A 13,600-nucleotide genomic window follows, 5' to 3' on the forward strand; every position below is an offset into this window, starting at 1 on the left:
ATGGTCTTAATGGCTGTCTTCCTAAGGAGCTCTGGTAGCGTAGTGGTTACGAATCGGGCTGCGAACCGTAAGTTCAGCGGTTCGAAACTACCAGCCGCTCCGCGGGAGAAAGATGAGGCTTTCTACTCCCGTAAAGATTTACAGCCTCAGAAGCTCTATACAGGGCTGCTATGAGTCAGGACTCCACACCACACAGTTACCACTAACTAATGGAATACACAGGAATCAACTTGACTACATCTGTGTAGAGAGAAAATGGAATCTGTAGAAAGAGACAATGGAGAAACTCAGTATCATCAGAAATGCAACTATGGCACAGACCATCAGTTGATCATATGCAAACTCAAGTTGAAGCTGAAGAAAATTAAAACAAGTCCACAAGATTCAACGTACAACCGTGAGTATATTCCACGTTCTTTTCTTGAGATGAACTTTGAGATCATCTCAAGAATAGATTTGACACATTGTGCACTAATGACCAAAGATCAGACACCAAAGATCAAACAAGGCGACATCAAAGACATCATACATGAAAAAAACTAAAAGGTCATAAAACAGACAGGAAGGACAGAAGAAAAAAAAAACAAATGGATGTCAGAATAGATTCTGAAACCTGCTCTCGTATATAGAATAGCTAAAGCAAAAAGAAGAAATGATGAAGTCAAAGAACTGAGCAGAAAATTTCAAAGGTGGCTTGAGAAGACAAAGTAAAGAATTACAATGAAATGTGCAAGGATATGGAATTAGAAAACCAACAGAGAACACATTCAGTGTCTCTCAAACTGAAATAAGAAAACATTTAAACATCAAGTTGCAGTATTGAAGGATTTTATGGGCAAATGGAATCCTGGTGTGACATTATGGGCTAAGCATTGGACTGCTAACCATGAGATTGGAAGTTCAAGCCCACCAGCAACTCCTCGTAAACTCAATACAGGGTCACTATGAATCAGCACTTAACAACAACAACATGGGCAAAATACTGAACAATGCAGGATGCATCAAAAGAAGATGGATCCACAGTTACTATACCAAAAAGCAAAAACAAAACAACTTTCAACCATTTCAAGAGGTTGCAAATGTTCAAGAACCAATAGTATTGAAGGAAGAAGTACAAGCTGCTCTGAAGGCATTGTTTTAAAAAAAGAAAAGTCTCTAGGAACTGGTGGAATACCAACTGAAATGTTCTAACAAACTGATGCAACACCGGAGGGGCTCACTTGTCTATGTCAAGACATTTGGAAGGCAGCTACCTGGCCAACTGATTGGAAGAGATCCATATTTGTGCCCATTCCAAAGAGAGGTGATCCTACAGAATGTGAAAATTATTGAACCATATCCTTATATCACATGCAAGTAAAATTTTGCTGAAGATCATTCAAAACAATTGCAGCAGTACATTGATATAGAACTGCCAGAAATTCTAGCCAGATTCAGAAGAGGATATGGAATAAGGAATATCATTGCTGTTCTCAGGTAGATCTTGGTTGAAAGCAGAGAATACCAGAAAGATGTTTCCCTGTGTTTCATTAGCTAGCAAAGGTTATTAGACTGGGAAGAATGGGATTTCCAGGACACTTCATTGTACTCATGCGACACCTGTGCATATACCAAAGACAGCCATTCAGATAGAACAAGGGCTACTGATTGCATGGTTTAAAATCAGGAAAGGTATGTGTCAGGGTTATATCTTTTCACCATACATATTCAATCTGTATATTGAGCAAATAGTCTGAAAAGCTGGACTATATGAAAAAGAATGAGGATTGGAGGAAGACTCATTAGCAACTTGTGTTGTGCACATGACACAACCTTGCTTGCTAAAAGCAAAGAGGACTAGAAGCACTTACTGATGAAGATCAAAGGCAACAGCCTTCAGTATGGATTACACCTCAACAAAAAGAAAATGAAAATCTTCACAACTGGGCCAGTAAGCAACATAGAGATAAACTGAAGATACCAAGGTTTTCATTTTAACTTGGAGCCACAGTCAACACCAATGGAAGCAGCAGTCAGGAAACCAAACCACATATCGCATTGGGCAAATCTACTGCAAAAGACCTGTTTAAAGTGTTAATAAGCAAAGATGCCACTTTGAAAACTAAGGTAGTTGCACCTGACCCAAGCCATGGATTTTCAATCATCTCATATTCATAAGAAAGTTGGATAATGAGTAAGGAAGACCTAAGAAGAATGGATGCCTTTGAACTATGGTGTTGGGGAAAATATTCGGTATGAGGGAACTTCAAAAAGCTTTAGAAAAATGGAATTGAAAGATAATGGAATTTTTGCCAGCAATTTCTTGAAGACTCCACCTATACCATGAGCTGCCGGAAGAATCAGTCTTGGGAGAAGTAGAGCCAGAATGCTCCTCAGAAGTGAGGATGTTGAGACTTTGTCTCCTGTACTTGGGACATGGTATCAGGAGATACCAGTTCCTGGAGAAGGACACCATGCTTGGTAAACTAGAAGGTCAGTGAAACAGAGGACGACTCTCACTAAGGTGGACTGACACGGTATCTTCAACAATGGTCTCAAGTATAGCAACAATTATGAGGATGGCCCAGGACTGAGTAGTGTTTTGTGCTGTTGTACAGAGGGTTGCTACAAGCACCTAACAGTGGTAAATATGAAGGAACCTCGGTGGTACTAGGAGTATGCAGTCAGCTGTTCACCTAAAGGTTGGTCGGTTTGAACCCACCCAATGGCTCTGCAGAGGACAGACCTAGCAGAGTAAGTGCTTCTGTAAAGATACATCATCATCATTAAGCACCGCTGAGTTGATTCCGACCCATAGTGACCCTGTATAGGGTTTCCAAGGAGCAGCTGGTGAACTTGAACTGCCAGTCTTACAGTTCAAACGGCTTTGCAGTCTGGCACATTGATTCCAGTCAAGAAAACTCTTTGGAGCAATTCTTCTCTGTAACACATGAGTCAAAGGCCAACATGACAGCAGCTAAATCCAACATGATTCATATTTTCAAGGAAATCGAGAAAAATGTACAAAATAAATAAAAGGAAAGAGAACATCTACAGATACTTAGAATTTTTTTTTTTAATCAAATGAACATTCTAGAATACAAAAATACAGTGTCTGAAATAAAGAACTCAGGAGATGAGTTTAACACAGATTAGAAACAGCAATGACCAGGATTACCAAATAGAAAATATTAAAGCTGAAGCACAGAAAAATAAATTAAAATAACTAAACTGGCAAAAAATAGACAAGTGTTTCACTGGCCAATTGTTTAAGAAGTAGCTTGCCAGGTCCTTCTTCCTAGTCTTTCTTAGTTTCCTCTGAAACTATCTTCTATGGGTAACCCTGCTCGTATTTGAGATGGCCTGTGGCAAAGCTTCCAGTCTTGGCAGCAACACGCAAGCTACCATAGTGCAACAAAATGACAGACTAGTGGTGGATAACATAATATTGATGTTAAAAATACAGGTTTGGGAATTAGACAACCTGGGGATTTTTCTCTGGATTCTTCTGTTTCTTACCAGCTGTGTTACCTTGAATTAGTTACTTCAACCTTCAGAACCTCAGTTTCTTTTTCTGTGAGATGAAGTTTGTAAATCATACTTCATATGCTTGTGAGGATTAAGTGAACTGGTACTCAAAAAATGAAAGACAAACCCCCGGCCATAAAGTCGATTCCAACTGAGAGCAACCCCCTACAGGGTTTCCGAGACGGTAAATCTTTACAGGAGCAGATAGCCTCATGTTTCTCCCTTGGAGCAGCTAGTAGTTTTGAACCACCAACGTTGTGATTATCAACCACCAGTGCTCCTTAAGTGTTCAATAACTGTCCCATAAATAGTAATTGCTATTAATATTAACATTTAAAAATTATTTTACCAACTAAGCTAAGATTTATTCTCGAGCTCATATATCATTAGAAAACTCACTAGGCTCTTGTATGTAACAATTATACTTCTGTTGAAGTCCTAGTGTGGTGCTGTGGGTTAATGCACTGGACTACAAAGTTGGTTTGAACTGTAAGGTCTGCAGTTCAAGCTCAGCGGCTGCTCCTCAGGAACCCTATGCAGGGTTACTATGGGTTAGAACCAACTCAACAGCACTTAACAACAACAACAATAACAAACAAGACCTGTGTCATCCAAAAACTTTTTTTCCCCTTTCTTTATCAGTTAAAAGGAAAGCTGAGTTGACTATTGAGTATACACGTAGCTGTAACAAGTAAATTGTTAATATATTCTCTCTTTAGAGCATTTCCTTAGATTGCTACTTAGTAATCTAAACCACACATTTTATATGCTTAGATCATGAAAAAATATTTGATGAGGAAGCAATTTATGTATGTTGTTGTTGCTAAGTGTCGTTATTGATCCGGTTCCAGCTCATAGTGACCCTGTATGTTCTAAGGCTTTGAATCTTCAAGGGAGCAGAAAAACTTCATGTTTCCCCCATGGAGCAGCTGGTGGCTTGAACTATGGACCCTGTGGTTCGCAGTCCAGTGCTTATCGTCTGGAGCCACTGTGCTCCCAATTTATGTATGAAGGAAAGTCAGAATTAGTGTTAATTCCAACTCATAGCAACCCTATGTAAGGTGTCCACGGAGTGGCTGGTGAGTTTGAACCTTGTGGTTCAAACCGACCTTGCAGTCCAGTGTTTTATCTCACAGTACCACACCAGGATTGTCAAAATTATAGAAACCTTTATTAAACAAAAGTATCCAAATGTGAAGCTATGGTTTCTCCACATCTCCTCCAATCTAGGCCTGTACATTTCTGAAGGCAGTGTCTCCATCTCTCTAACCTTTCCCCTAGGAATTCTGTGCTCTTTAATTTACATCATCTAAAAACAGCAGTTTTGGCATCCTTGAGGGACACAAATTGTGTTCCTTTTAAGTGTTCCTTGAGTTTGGGGAACAAAAAGAAGCTTAAAGGGGCAACATCAGGGCTCTAAGAAGGATGGAATAAGGTTTCCCAAAGAAATTCTTGTAGGACAGACCTAGCTATATGTTGAAGAATGAGCAGGTGCTTTGTTGTGATGGAAAATAATTCCTTGGTGCAACTTTCCTGGCCTTTTTCTCACCAAAGTAGTTTTCACTTTTTAAAAAAAATTTACATGATAAGTCTTCATGATGGTACTGCATCCTTGGGGAAAATCCCATCAAGATTACCCCTTTGGAATCGTAGAAAGCAGTCACCTTGCTACCTTCAATTTAACTGGCCCAATGAATCGCCTCAGATGCCATTGTTTTGATTAAACTTTACTCTCTGGATCATATTAGTAAAACCAAGATCTATTCCCGGTTACTATTCATCTCATAAAATCTTCATTAGCTTCGATCTTGCTTCAAAGACTGATGTAAAGATAAGTTCTTTGAGCTAACAGATGTTTTGCAAAATTTGTTTGTTTCCCTTTTTTTTGAAGGCATCTTGATGAAACTAAGACTGATCGCAGACATGTTTCAACATATTTTGTCTGGAATAAACCCGTGCATATATAAACTGGAACCCTAGTAGCAATACTTTGTGGCTTACCCTCATATTATATCACCAACCCCATTACATTAAAAAGAGAGAGAGACTCCTTTATGTCTAAGGACAGTTTTCTTGAATGTTCAGAGTTTCAGGGCTTACAAGAATTTCTGCGCGAGTAAACCCTCCCCTTGATACTTTCTGACACTTACTTCCTTTTCATTGTTTACTGTTATTTTGTTTTTATCTCTTAACTTTTCTTAATGCTGGACAGCTTGTAGACCAGTCATCTAGAGTCATTCAACTTTGTATCTTTGCAGAGTGCCTAGCTTATGTTGTTGTTATTAAGTGCTGTCGAGTCGGTTCCGACCCATAGCGATCCTGTATAGGGTTTCCAAGGAGCAGCTGGTGAGCTTGAACCACTGACCTTGCAGTTCAAATGGCTTTGCAGTCTGGCGCATTAACCCACAGCGCCACACCAGGACTCCTAGCTATAGTAAATGCTTAGTAAATGTCTCTTGAATGAACAGATGAACATGTGCTGGATGCCACCTTTTATGCCTTCAGATCCATTCTCTCTGTTTCTTCACTCTGCTCTCATCCAAGACTAACTGGTCTGCAGATTCTAGCAATGGGCTCATGGGCCACAATGACAAGTGATTTGTGAGAGAGAGGCAGGAGTATTCATTCCCCAATTCAGTCTCCTGTGACTTCGCCATTTACAGGCAGTATCCCTCAGCAGAAGTCTCCCTTCTTTTCAACGTGACCCTCTCCTTTCGGGTACTATAACCTCCATCCCTTGTCCTTTTAGGCCTGAGAGTGGTGACAGCTAGTTTTCCTACACCCTGCTCACACCTTTATAATTAGTCTCATTGTAAGTGAACCCCTACAAATTATCCTAATGAGAGTGAACCTTCTCCTTCCTGTGTTAGGAAGCAGCAGGTCCTGATTGCGTGTGGAGATTTTAAGTGGTTTGAGCAGGACACTGGGGTTCCAGATGCGTAAAGAAGGGTAAATGGCTCCATTCTTGAGGAAATATGCGACGTAGTCAGACAGGAAGGGCTGGCTACTTTGGGGAAATAAATAGCAGGTTAGAAACTGTTTTCTGCGTAGGAGAGAATTTCTTCCACTGATAACTTGTGAGATCTTATTTTAGACTGCCTGCCTGTTTGAAGTTTCTGAAATTGCCCCTCATCATGGCTGAGTATCTGACTCAGCCTGGGTGAAAGATACATGCTTTAGGTACTAGCTTTATCCACTGAAGACTTTGTAAGGAGATCCTTTGGTGTCTACTTCAGTTTGGTTTAAATGTTCCCTCTATGGGCTTTTTTTTTTTTTTTTTTTCTGCAGGTGATCATAAACAGTACAATCACCCCAAATATGACTTTCACCAAAACGTCGCAGAAGTTTGGGCAGTGGGCAGACAGCAGAGCCAACACGGTGTTCGGTTTGGGATTTTCCTCCGAGCAGCAGCTGACTAAGGTAACATGATCCTCTCCATATTACAAGGAACAGCAGCCACAGGGAACAGCACATAGGGTGCAGTTTTCACTTAAGTAGCTGCCTGGTGAGGGCTATGTTGTTAGTAAGCAGGATCCCTTTCAGGTCTTAGATTGCACTCCTAATGAAACCACAGGGCTGCCAGACCTGGCACAACTTTCGGAAATACCAGGCTTCTTGACAATGGAGAAGTTGTTTGGGGAGAGGATTCCCTGCACCACAGCCTCCGTTGTAGCACCAGGAAGCACTTTGCCAGTTTCTGTGGCTTCTCCAGTGTCAGCCCCTCCCTCTGTTCTGCGGCATCAGGGTCCACAGGCAGCTGCTTGGCCAGAATCAGGCCATTTGGATTTTCAGGACCCTGGGAATTAGGTGACCTTCCCATATGAGGGGAGGGGGCAGTTGTTGGAGGGTTGTTAACTTAAAATTTCCAAGGAAGAGACCGTGTTGCTGCCACCAAACACAATGCACCTTTGGTGAAATCAGCTGGTTAAGTTTTTGAAAAGATGACAGTTTGTCTCGGACAGTCATCAACATTGGAGACACTCTAGCTGGAGTTCTTGGAGTCCCTAGAACCCTTAAACATTAAAGGGTGAGGAAACTTTTTTCTGCCATTTGGATATTTGTAAGGTCATTTGTGGGCCATACAAAATTATCAACTTAAAAATGAGTCTGCTATAATGTGCTGGCTGGAACTGAGGTCGCCATGGCAGGGCCAGACCAAATGATTTCCCCATCCCTGCCTTAAAATGTCACACAATGGTTTGTGTTTATGTGTGTAGGTATCTATGGGCATTGCTTTTTTCTTAGGAAGAAAGTTCATAGCTTTGATTAGATTCTCAAAGACATCTGTGACACACTTTATGGATGGTTAGAAAGATATGGGCAACAGATATGGCTGAGCGCAGATGGAGAATTCGTAGGACAGAGGAAACAAACTGACCCCTCTGAGCGGCTTCACCCAGCTGATGGGTTTGAAAATCAGAAAGCTTGCTTTAGGAGAACAGGCCTCTTTTTAACGTGGTAGAAGAGCCCTGTGTAGGTATGAAGAACATTTTGGTTGTAAGTAGGACTGGCAGTCTTACATAGAGGAATTTTCTGGAAGGGTATCAGAGTGTCTCAGGGAATCCAATGAAGAGTTCAACACCCAGGCTTGGGAAAGGGCAGAGACAGATGGTTCCAGGTCCTTGACTTCAGTAGCTGCTTCTCTTTAGACAGTTTCCCTAAATGTTTGACTGAGCTCCTGCTATGTCAGCATCGTTCTAGGCACGGTGAATACCCTTGTTGCTTTTTTCCCTAGGTTGTTGTTGTTGTTTGTTGTTAGGTGCCATAAGTTGGTGCCGACTCATAGCGACCTTATGCACAGCAGAACGAAACACTTCCCGGTCCTGAACCAACCACACTACTGTTGCCACACTTGAGCCCATTGATGCTGCCATTTGGCCAATCCATCTTGTTAGGGGTCTTCCACTTTTACTCTGATCCCCTACCTTACCAAACATGATATCCTTCTCCAGTGACTGGTCCCTCCTGACAATATGTCCGAAGTATGAGAGATGAAGTTTGGCTATCTTGGCCTCCAAGGAGCACTCTGGCTGCACTTTTTCCAACACAGATCTCTTGGTTCTTTTGGCAGTCCATGACACTTTCAATATTCTCCTCCAACACCACAACTCAAAAGCATCAATTCTTCTATGATCTTCCTTATTCACTGTCCAGCTTTCGCAGGCATAAGAGGTTATTATACCATGGCTTGGGTCAGACGTACCTTAGTCCTCAAGCTGACATCTTTGCTCTTCAACACTTGAAAAAGGTCTTGTGCAGCAGATTTGCCCAATGCTTTACGTCGTTTGATTTCTTGACTGCTGCTTCCATGAGTGTTGATAGTTGATCCAAGAAGAATGACAACTTCAATCTCTTCTCCATTGATAAGAATGTTGCTTATTGGTCTAGTGGTGAGGATTTTTGTTTTCTTTACATTGATATGTAATCCATACCGAAGGCTGTGCTCTTTGATCTTCATCAGTAAATATTTTAAGTCTTCTTCAAAATTCCAGATTCCTAGAATTCCAGCTCAACTTTAGTCAGGAAGTTCTTTGTGGCTGGGAAGACAGGATCACTAAGTACAGACATGGCTATTTGGGACCACTGTGTATACCAGATATTTTTCAGAGATGAGGTAATTAAGGTGAGTCAGGAATCCACCTTGAGAGGAGACTGCTCATTTGCATCACTTGCTTGTGCAGCCTAGGTGCATGTGTGTGCAGCCTAGGTACACACCTCTAAGGAGGCCCCCAGCCCACAGATCCAGTCCTACACCCAATCACAAATGAGCTCCCTAATTGAGAACTCCCCACAAACTATCCATTGTCTGCATTCCATGTTGCTTTCAGATAGGTGTCTATTGCTTTAGAAACCTGGAAAATCCAAAATGTTCTAGTGATAGCTTCAACATCCTCTCTCATACCATTTTCTGGGTCCTAAAACCTCCATGCAATTTGTGTTTGAAATAGTTGTTTGCTCTTATATTTTGTGTCTCTTTCCCCATATTTTAGTTAACCTCTCAGTTTTGCACTACCCTTCTCTTTGTGTCCCTTTTTATTGAAGCTTCTTAGTCCTTAATCTTAGTTTATTCCTGTTACTGTCTGAGCAGAATTGGGTGCTCAGAAGGGCTCATTACTGTTGCTGTTGGGCCCTCAGCAGGGGCAGGGTGGCTGTGGACATGAGTCTGTTTTCAAGCCCATGTGCAGCCTTTCTCCCTGATACTCTGGCCAGTGTGTTATTGAGTCTTTTCAGCAAACACCAGACTACCTGGAGAAAGAGAATGACTGGTCTCCATAGAGTGGCAGCTTTGGACCTGGTTTTAAGAATATTCTGTTGCATCATTCATGGGGAATTCTCTTGCTCTGACTCTGTTTGGTGGTGGTGGTGGTGATGTACCATGGAGTCAGAACCGACTCATAGCGACCCTATACAGGGTTTCCGAGGCTGTAAATGTTTACGGGAGCAGAGAGCCTCATCTTTCTCCCACAGAACAGCTGGTAGTTTCGAACTGCTGACCTTGAGGTTCGCAGCCGCCTGCTGATATAGTCAGTTCTCAAATGCCCTTATCACCAGCCTTCCAACTGGATTCCTTCCCACCCAATGTCTAACATCCCTCTAGGTCCTTCGCTATTGCCCAGGGATCAGGGATGATCCTAACAACTGTGTCTCCTGTGCTTATTGGACAATGAGATGTCACACCCACAGGATTTGCCTTTTCTGCTGTCTTCCAGGCAACAGGAGTAGTGTGAGCAAAACAATAAAACTGCATGATGTGTGTGGGAAGCTGTGAACAAACAGTCCACTGTTACCAGTGTCCAGGCTTTTGTGGGGAGAGCAAGCCGACAGAGGCCAGCCCTTGGAGGGCCTTGTATGTAATGCCAGGGTTTCTGAACTTCATCTGGTGACCCCTGAGGAAAATGATCAGATTTATAGTTTAGCTAGATTTTCCTGGCAGCAAGGAAGATTGTATTATTTTAGTACAGACTAGAGAGGATGAGGGTGTGAGTAAGAATTGGAGAGTTTTAAAATGCATATAGTGACAGAACTCAGTGTGTGGGTGTGAGGAGCAGACTCTAGGACAATGATGACCGGTGGATGCCATTGTCTGAAATGGGACAGAGAACAGGTGTGATGAGCTCAGAGAGAATGTATCTCTGTAGCAGGAGCAAGTATGGCAGTGATTTATTGAAGAAATGATTAACTAGAACCTCACGTCTTTTCCCTCCTAAAGATGCGTCTGGTGGGAAAGGGGGTGGTTTGGAGAATCCCCATCCCTGCCAAGTGTCCCTTCCCAACCCCACTTCCAGAGGTCTCCACGTTCCAACCCTCTGAGTTTGGAAGGATGAGATGAAGAAGCTTCCATGAGAGGCAGGGTCCTGACTGGACTGCCCTCAGGTCATGGGCTCCTGATCCCACTAAGGGCTGAGAAAATTACTTACAGCTGCCTAGAACAGTTTCTTCCATGTTTAAAGCAAAAATCAAAGTAGCTAGGGAGGAGGAAAAGGGAAATGTTATATGAAAATGATCTAAAACAGAACTCAAACCAAAACCAGGACCTGTTCAAGTCTCTGTGCCTATGAGAACTGACAAGACCCCAATCCGTTCCTGCTTCCGAGCATGGTCACTTTGCTTTTTCCAGACAGAAGAAAATGTCCCCTCATTAAGGAGGCGTACCCCGACTTCCTGAGTCACTCAGCCTCCAGCAGTGCTGAAGTCTCTGCTCTGCCCCTGTAACCTGTCAGTGTCACAAAGACTTATCAAACAGGCCCTCAGATGTCTCCTTTGTTCAAAATGTTTCCAATCAACTTTTCCCCTTCCTTTTGAAGGGAGCAATTAACCACACATGGAGAAATTACCGTGAAGTGAGGCTGGCAGTCCCGACAAGTGGCAATTAGCTGGCAAAGAGGAACTTGGGCTCAAGGATTCCCAAGGAGTGTGCTGAAGGGAACAGCTGTGGCTAAATATTCCTGAATGCACAGAGCAGCCACCCACAGACTTGTGAGGGGAATTGGTAATCAAACACTATAACTAGGCTAGAAAAAGGAACTCTAGTGTGGACAGGTTTCATATCAGAACACTTTATACACAGTTCTGTTCCTACCCCCTAGAAAGAAAAGAGATACCTTGAGCTAACTGCTCCCATTATAAGAGCCACTTCACACCACAATCCAAAAAGTATCACAGGGAAACTTTCTGCTTCTTAGATGTTGTTAAGTGCGGTAGAGTCAGTTCCGACCCACAGTGATCCTGCATAGGGTTTCCGAGGAGCAACTAATGAGCTTGAACCACCAACCTTGAGGTTCAAACTGACTTTGCAGTCGAGCATGTTAACCCACAGCGCCACACCAGGACTCCACTCCTTAGATACGCTTCTCAAAAATAACAGAAGCTGTGTTATTCCCGGATGTAAATGAGGAGTCATCTGTCCACCCATGAGGTAGGACATATACCTCAGCCTCCTGAAGAACATTAAGAAGCATGCATGTTCTGATCAAAGAAGAGCTTATTAGGAAAGAGACAAAAAGAGGGAGAACCAAATATAAAAATGAGCCAGTCTTTAATATTTGATTCTTTCTGTCATTAAGGAACTGAAAGAGCCCTGGAGATGCTACTATTTTAAGTTTGGCTGCATGTAATTCATCACCAACAGAAGGAAACACATTCTGCTGTTAGGGAGAATGATGCAGGATGGAGTTCCATGCACCATAATTCCTCGCCCGGTGATCTGTACAAATACTGACTCAAATGCTTTCTACCCATTTCAGTTACTTCAGCAGTAGTACAAATGTGGACCTTTCTGGTTCCTTCATCAAGTTAGTTTCCTACTTTTGTTTGTTTGTTTGTTTTTTAGGTAAGGGGATACCAATTCATTCTTAAGTGTACTTCTTTCAGATGATGTGGGCTAACAGAAAACTTAACTACGGCATTTAAACAAATAGGATTATTCTTGTCCAGAGGAGGATGGTTGCTGGCATTGGTAAAAGGACTCTGTCATATTGGGTCTGAGGGTTCTTCAGGGTTTTTTGTTTGTTTCTTTTTTCTTTTGTTGCCCTTTTGCTCCTGGTGATAAGATGAGCTTCACCTGCTCAAACCACCACATGTCTATTCGTGATTAGAACAAGGAAGCAGAAGAAGGATGTCACAACAGATTCCCTAGAACTTCATTGGTTGATTTCTGCTTGGGACCCAGTGTCTCAGCCTTGCCTCATAGGCCACCCTCTTTTTCCCTCCCACCACCACACACACACTAAATTAAATAAAGCAGACAAGTAGATTGTCATGATTCCCCGAGACCAGCCATGCTCTATCACCCAGGTATGCCCAAAACAAATGTGAAGTTCTGTCGAACTCGGAGAAAGTAGAAATAGATTTTGAATAAACAGTGAATCGTGTTTGCCACAAGTCTACAACCACGGCCAACATTGTTGAGGAATCAATGGCTTAGACCAAAGAAATGCACAAATAAAACCAAACAGTAGTCTCTCATTTTCTGAAATGATGATGATATTGATCAAGAAAGACTATTGCTTCTACTTTAAGTACTGTAGAAAATGACTATAATAATGAAAAAGATAAGATTTTAATAATATACTTGTTGTTCTTAAGTGCCATTAAGTCTATTGCGACCCATAGCGGCCCTGTAAAGGGTTTCTGAGGAGCAGCTGGTGAACTTAAGTTCCTTTAAAAATTCCATTATCTTGGAGAACAAACAAGATGGCAGATTGGGTGGAAGTGCAGTGAAGAACTCTGTCAGCAACAACACGGAATACTCAGGGGCTGGTCCCAGAACTCTGAACCACATACAAAGGAATATTTAGAAAGTGGGAAGGCTTACAGCCAGGGGAATTTGTACCAGAATCAAGAAATCCATGCTTTCTAATCCAAGGTACTCAGCTACTCCCTCAGTGACCATCTTGGGTGAGACCGAACAGGGGAAGGATCAGAACAGTCATGGACGCCTGACACAACTGCCAAGATAAAGGTGTGGACATTCTTTTTTGTGTGTATCTGTTCATTGGTCTCTTGCTTTCTGTGCACCTCCATTCTGGTGGCTAGAGGGGGTGCCTGAGCTAGTGGACACCCTACCCCCACCCCCGGAGGGTTCTACTATGCA

The 13,600-nt window shown here is 42.3% G+C and overlaps 1 protein-coding gene across 1 annotated transcript in view; it reads left to right on the forward strand.

The window, feature by feature from the left end:
• The window catches only part of HOMER2 (homer homolog 2 (Drosophila)), a 122,111-nt gene that overhangs the window by 80,500 nt on the left and 28,011 nt on the right, over positions 1–13,600 (forward strand). Inside the window, exon 3 of the mRNA XM_006870950.1 lies at positions 6,796–6,927. Coding sequence (XP_006871012.1) covers positions 6,796–6,927 — 132 coding nt within the window. The remainder of the gene's footprint in view (positions 1–6,795; positions 6,928–13,600) is intronic.

This window comes from Chrysochloris asiatica, unplaced genomic scaffold (assembly GCF_000296735.1).
Source record: "Chrysochloris asiatica unplaced genomic scaffold, ChrAsi1.0 scaffold00156, whole genome shotgun sequence".
NCBI classification, from domain to species: domain Eukaryota; kingdom Metazoa; phylum Chordata; class Mammalia; order Afrosoricida; family Chrysochloridae; genus Chrysochloris; species Chrysochloris asiatica.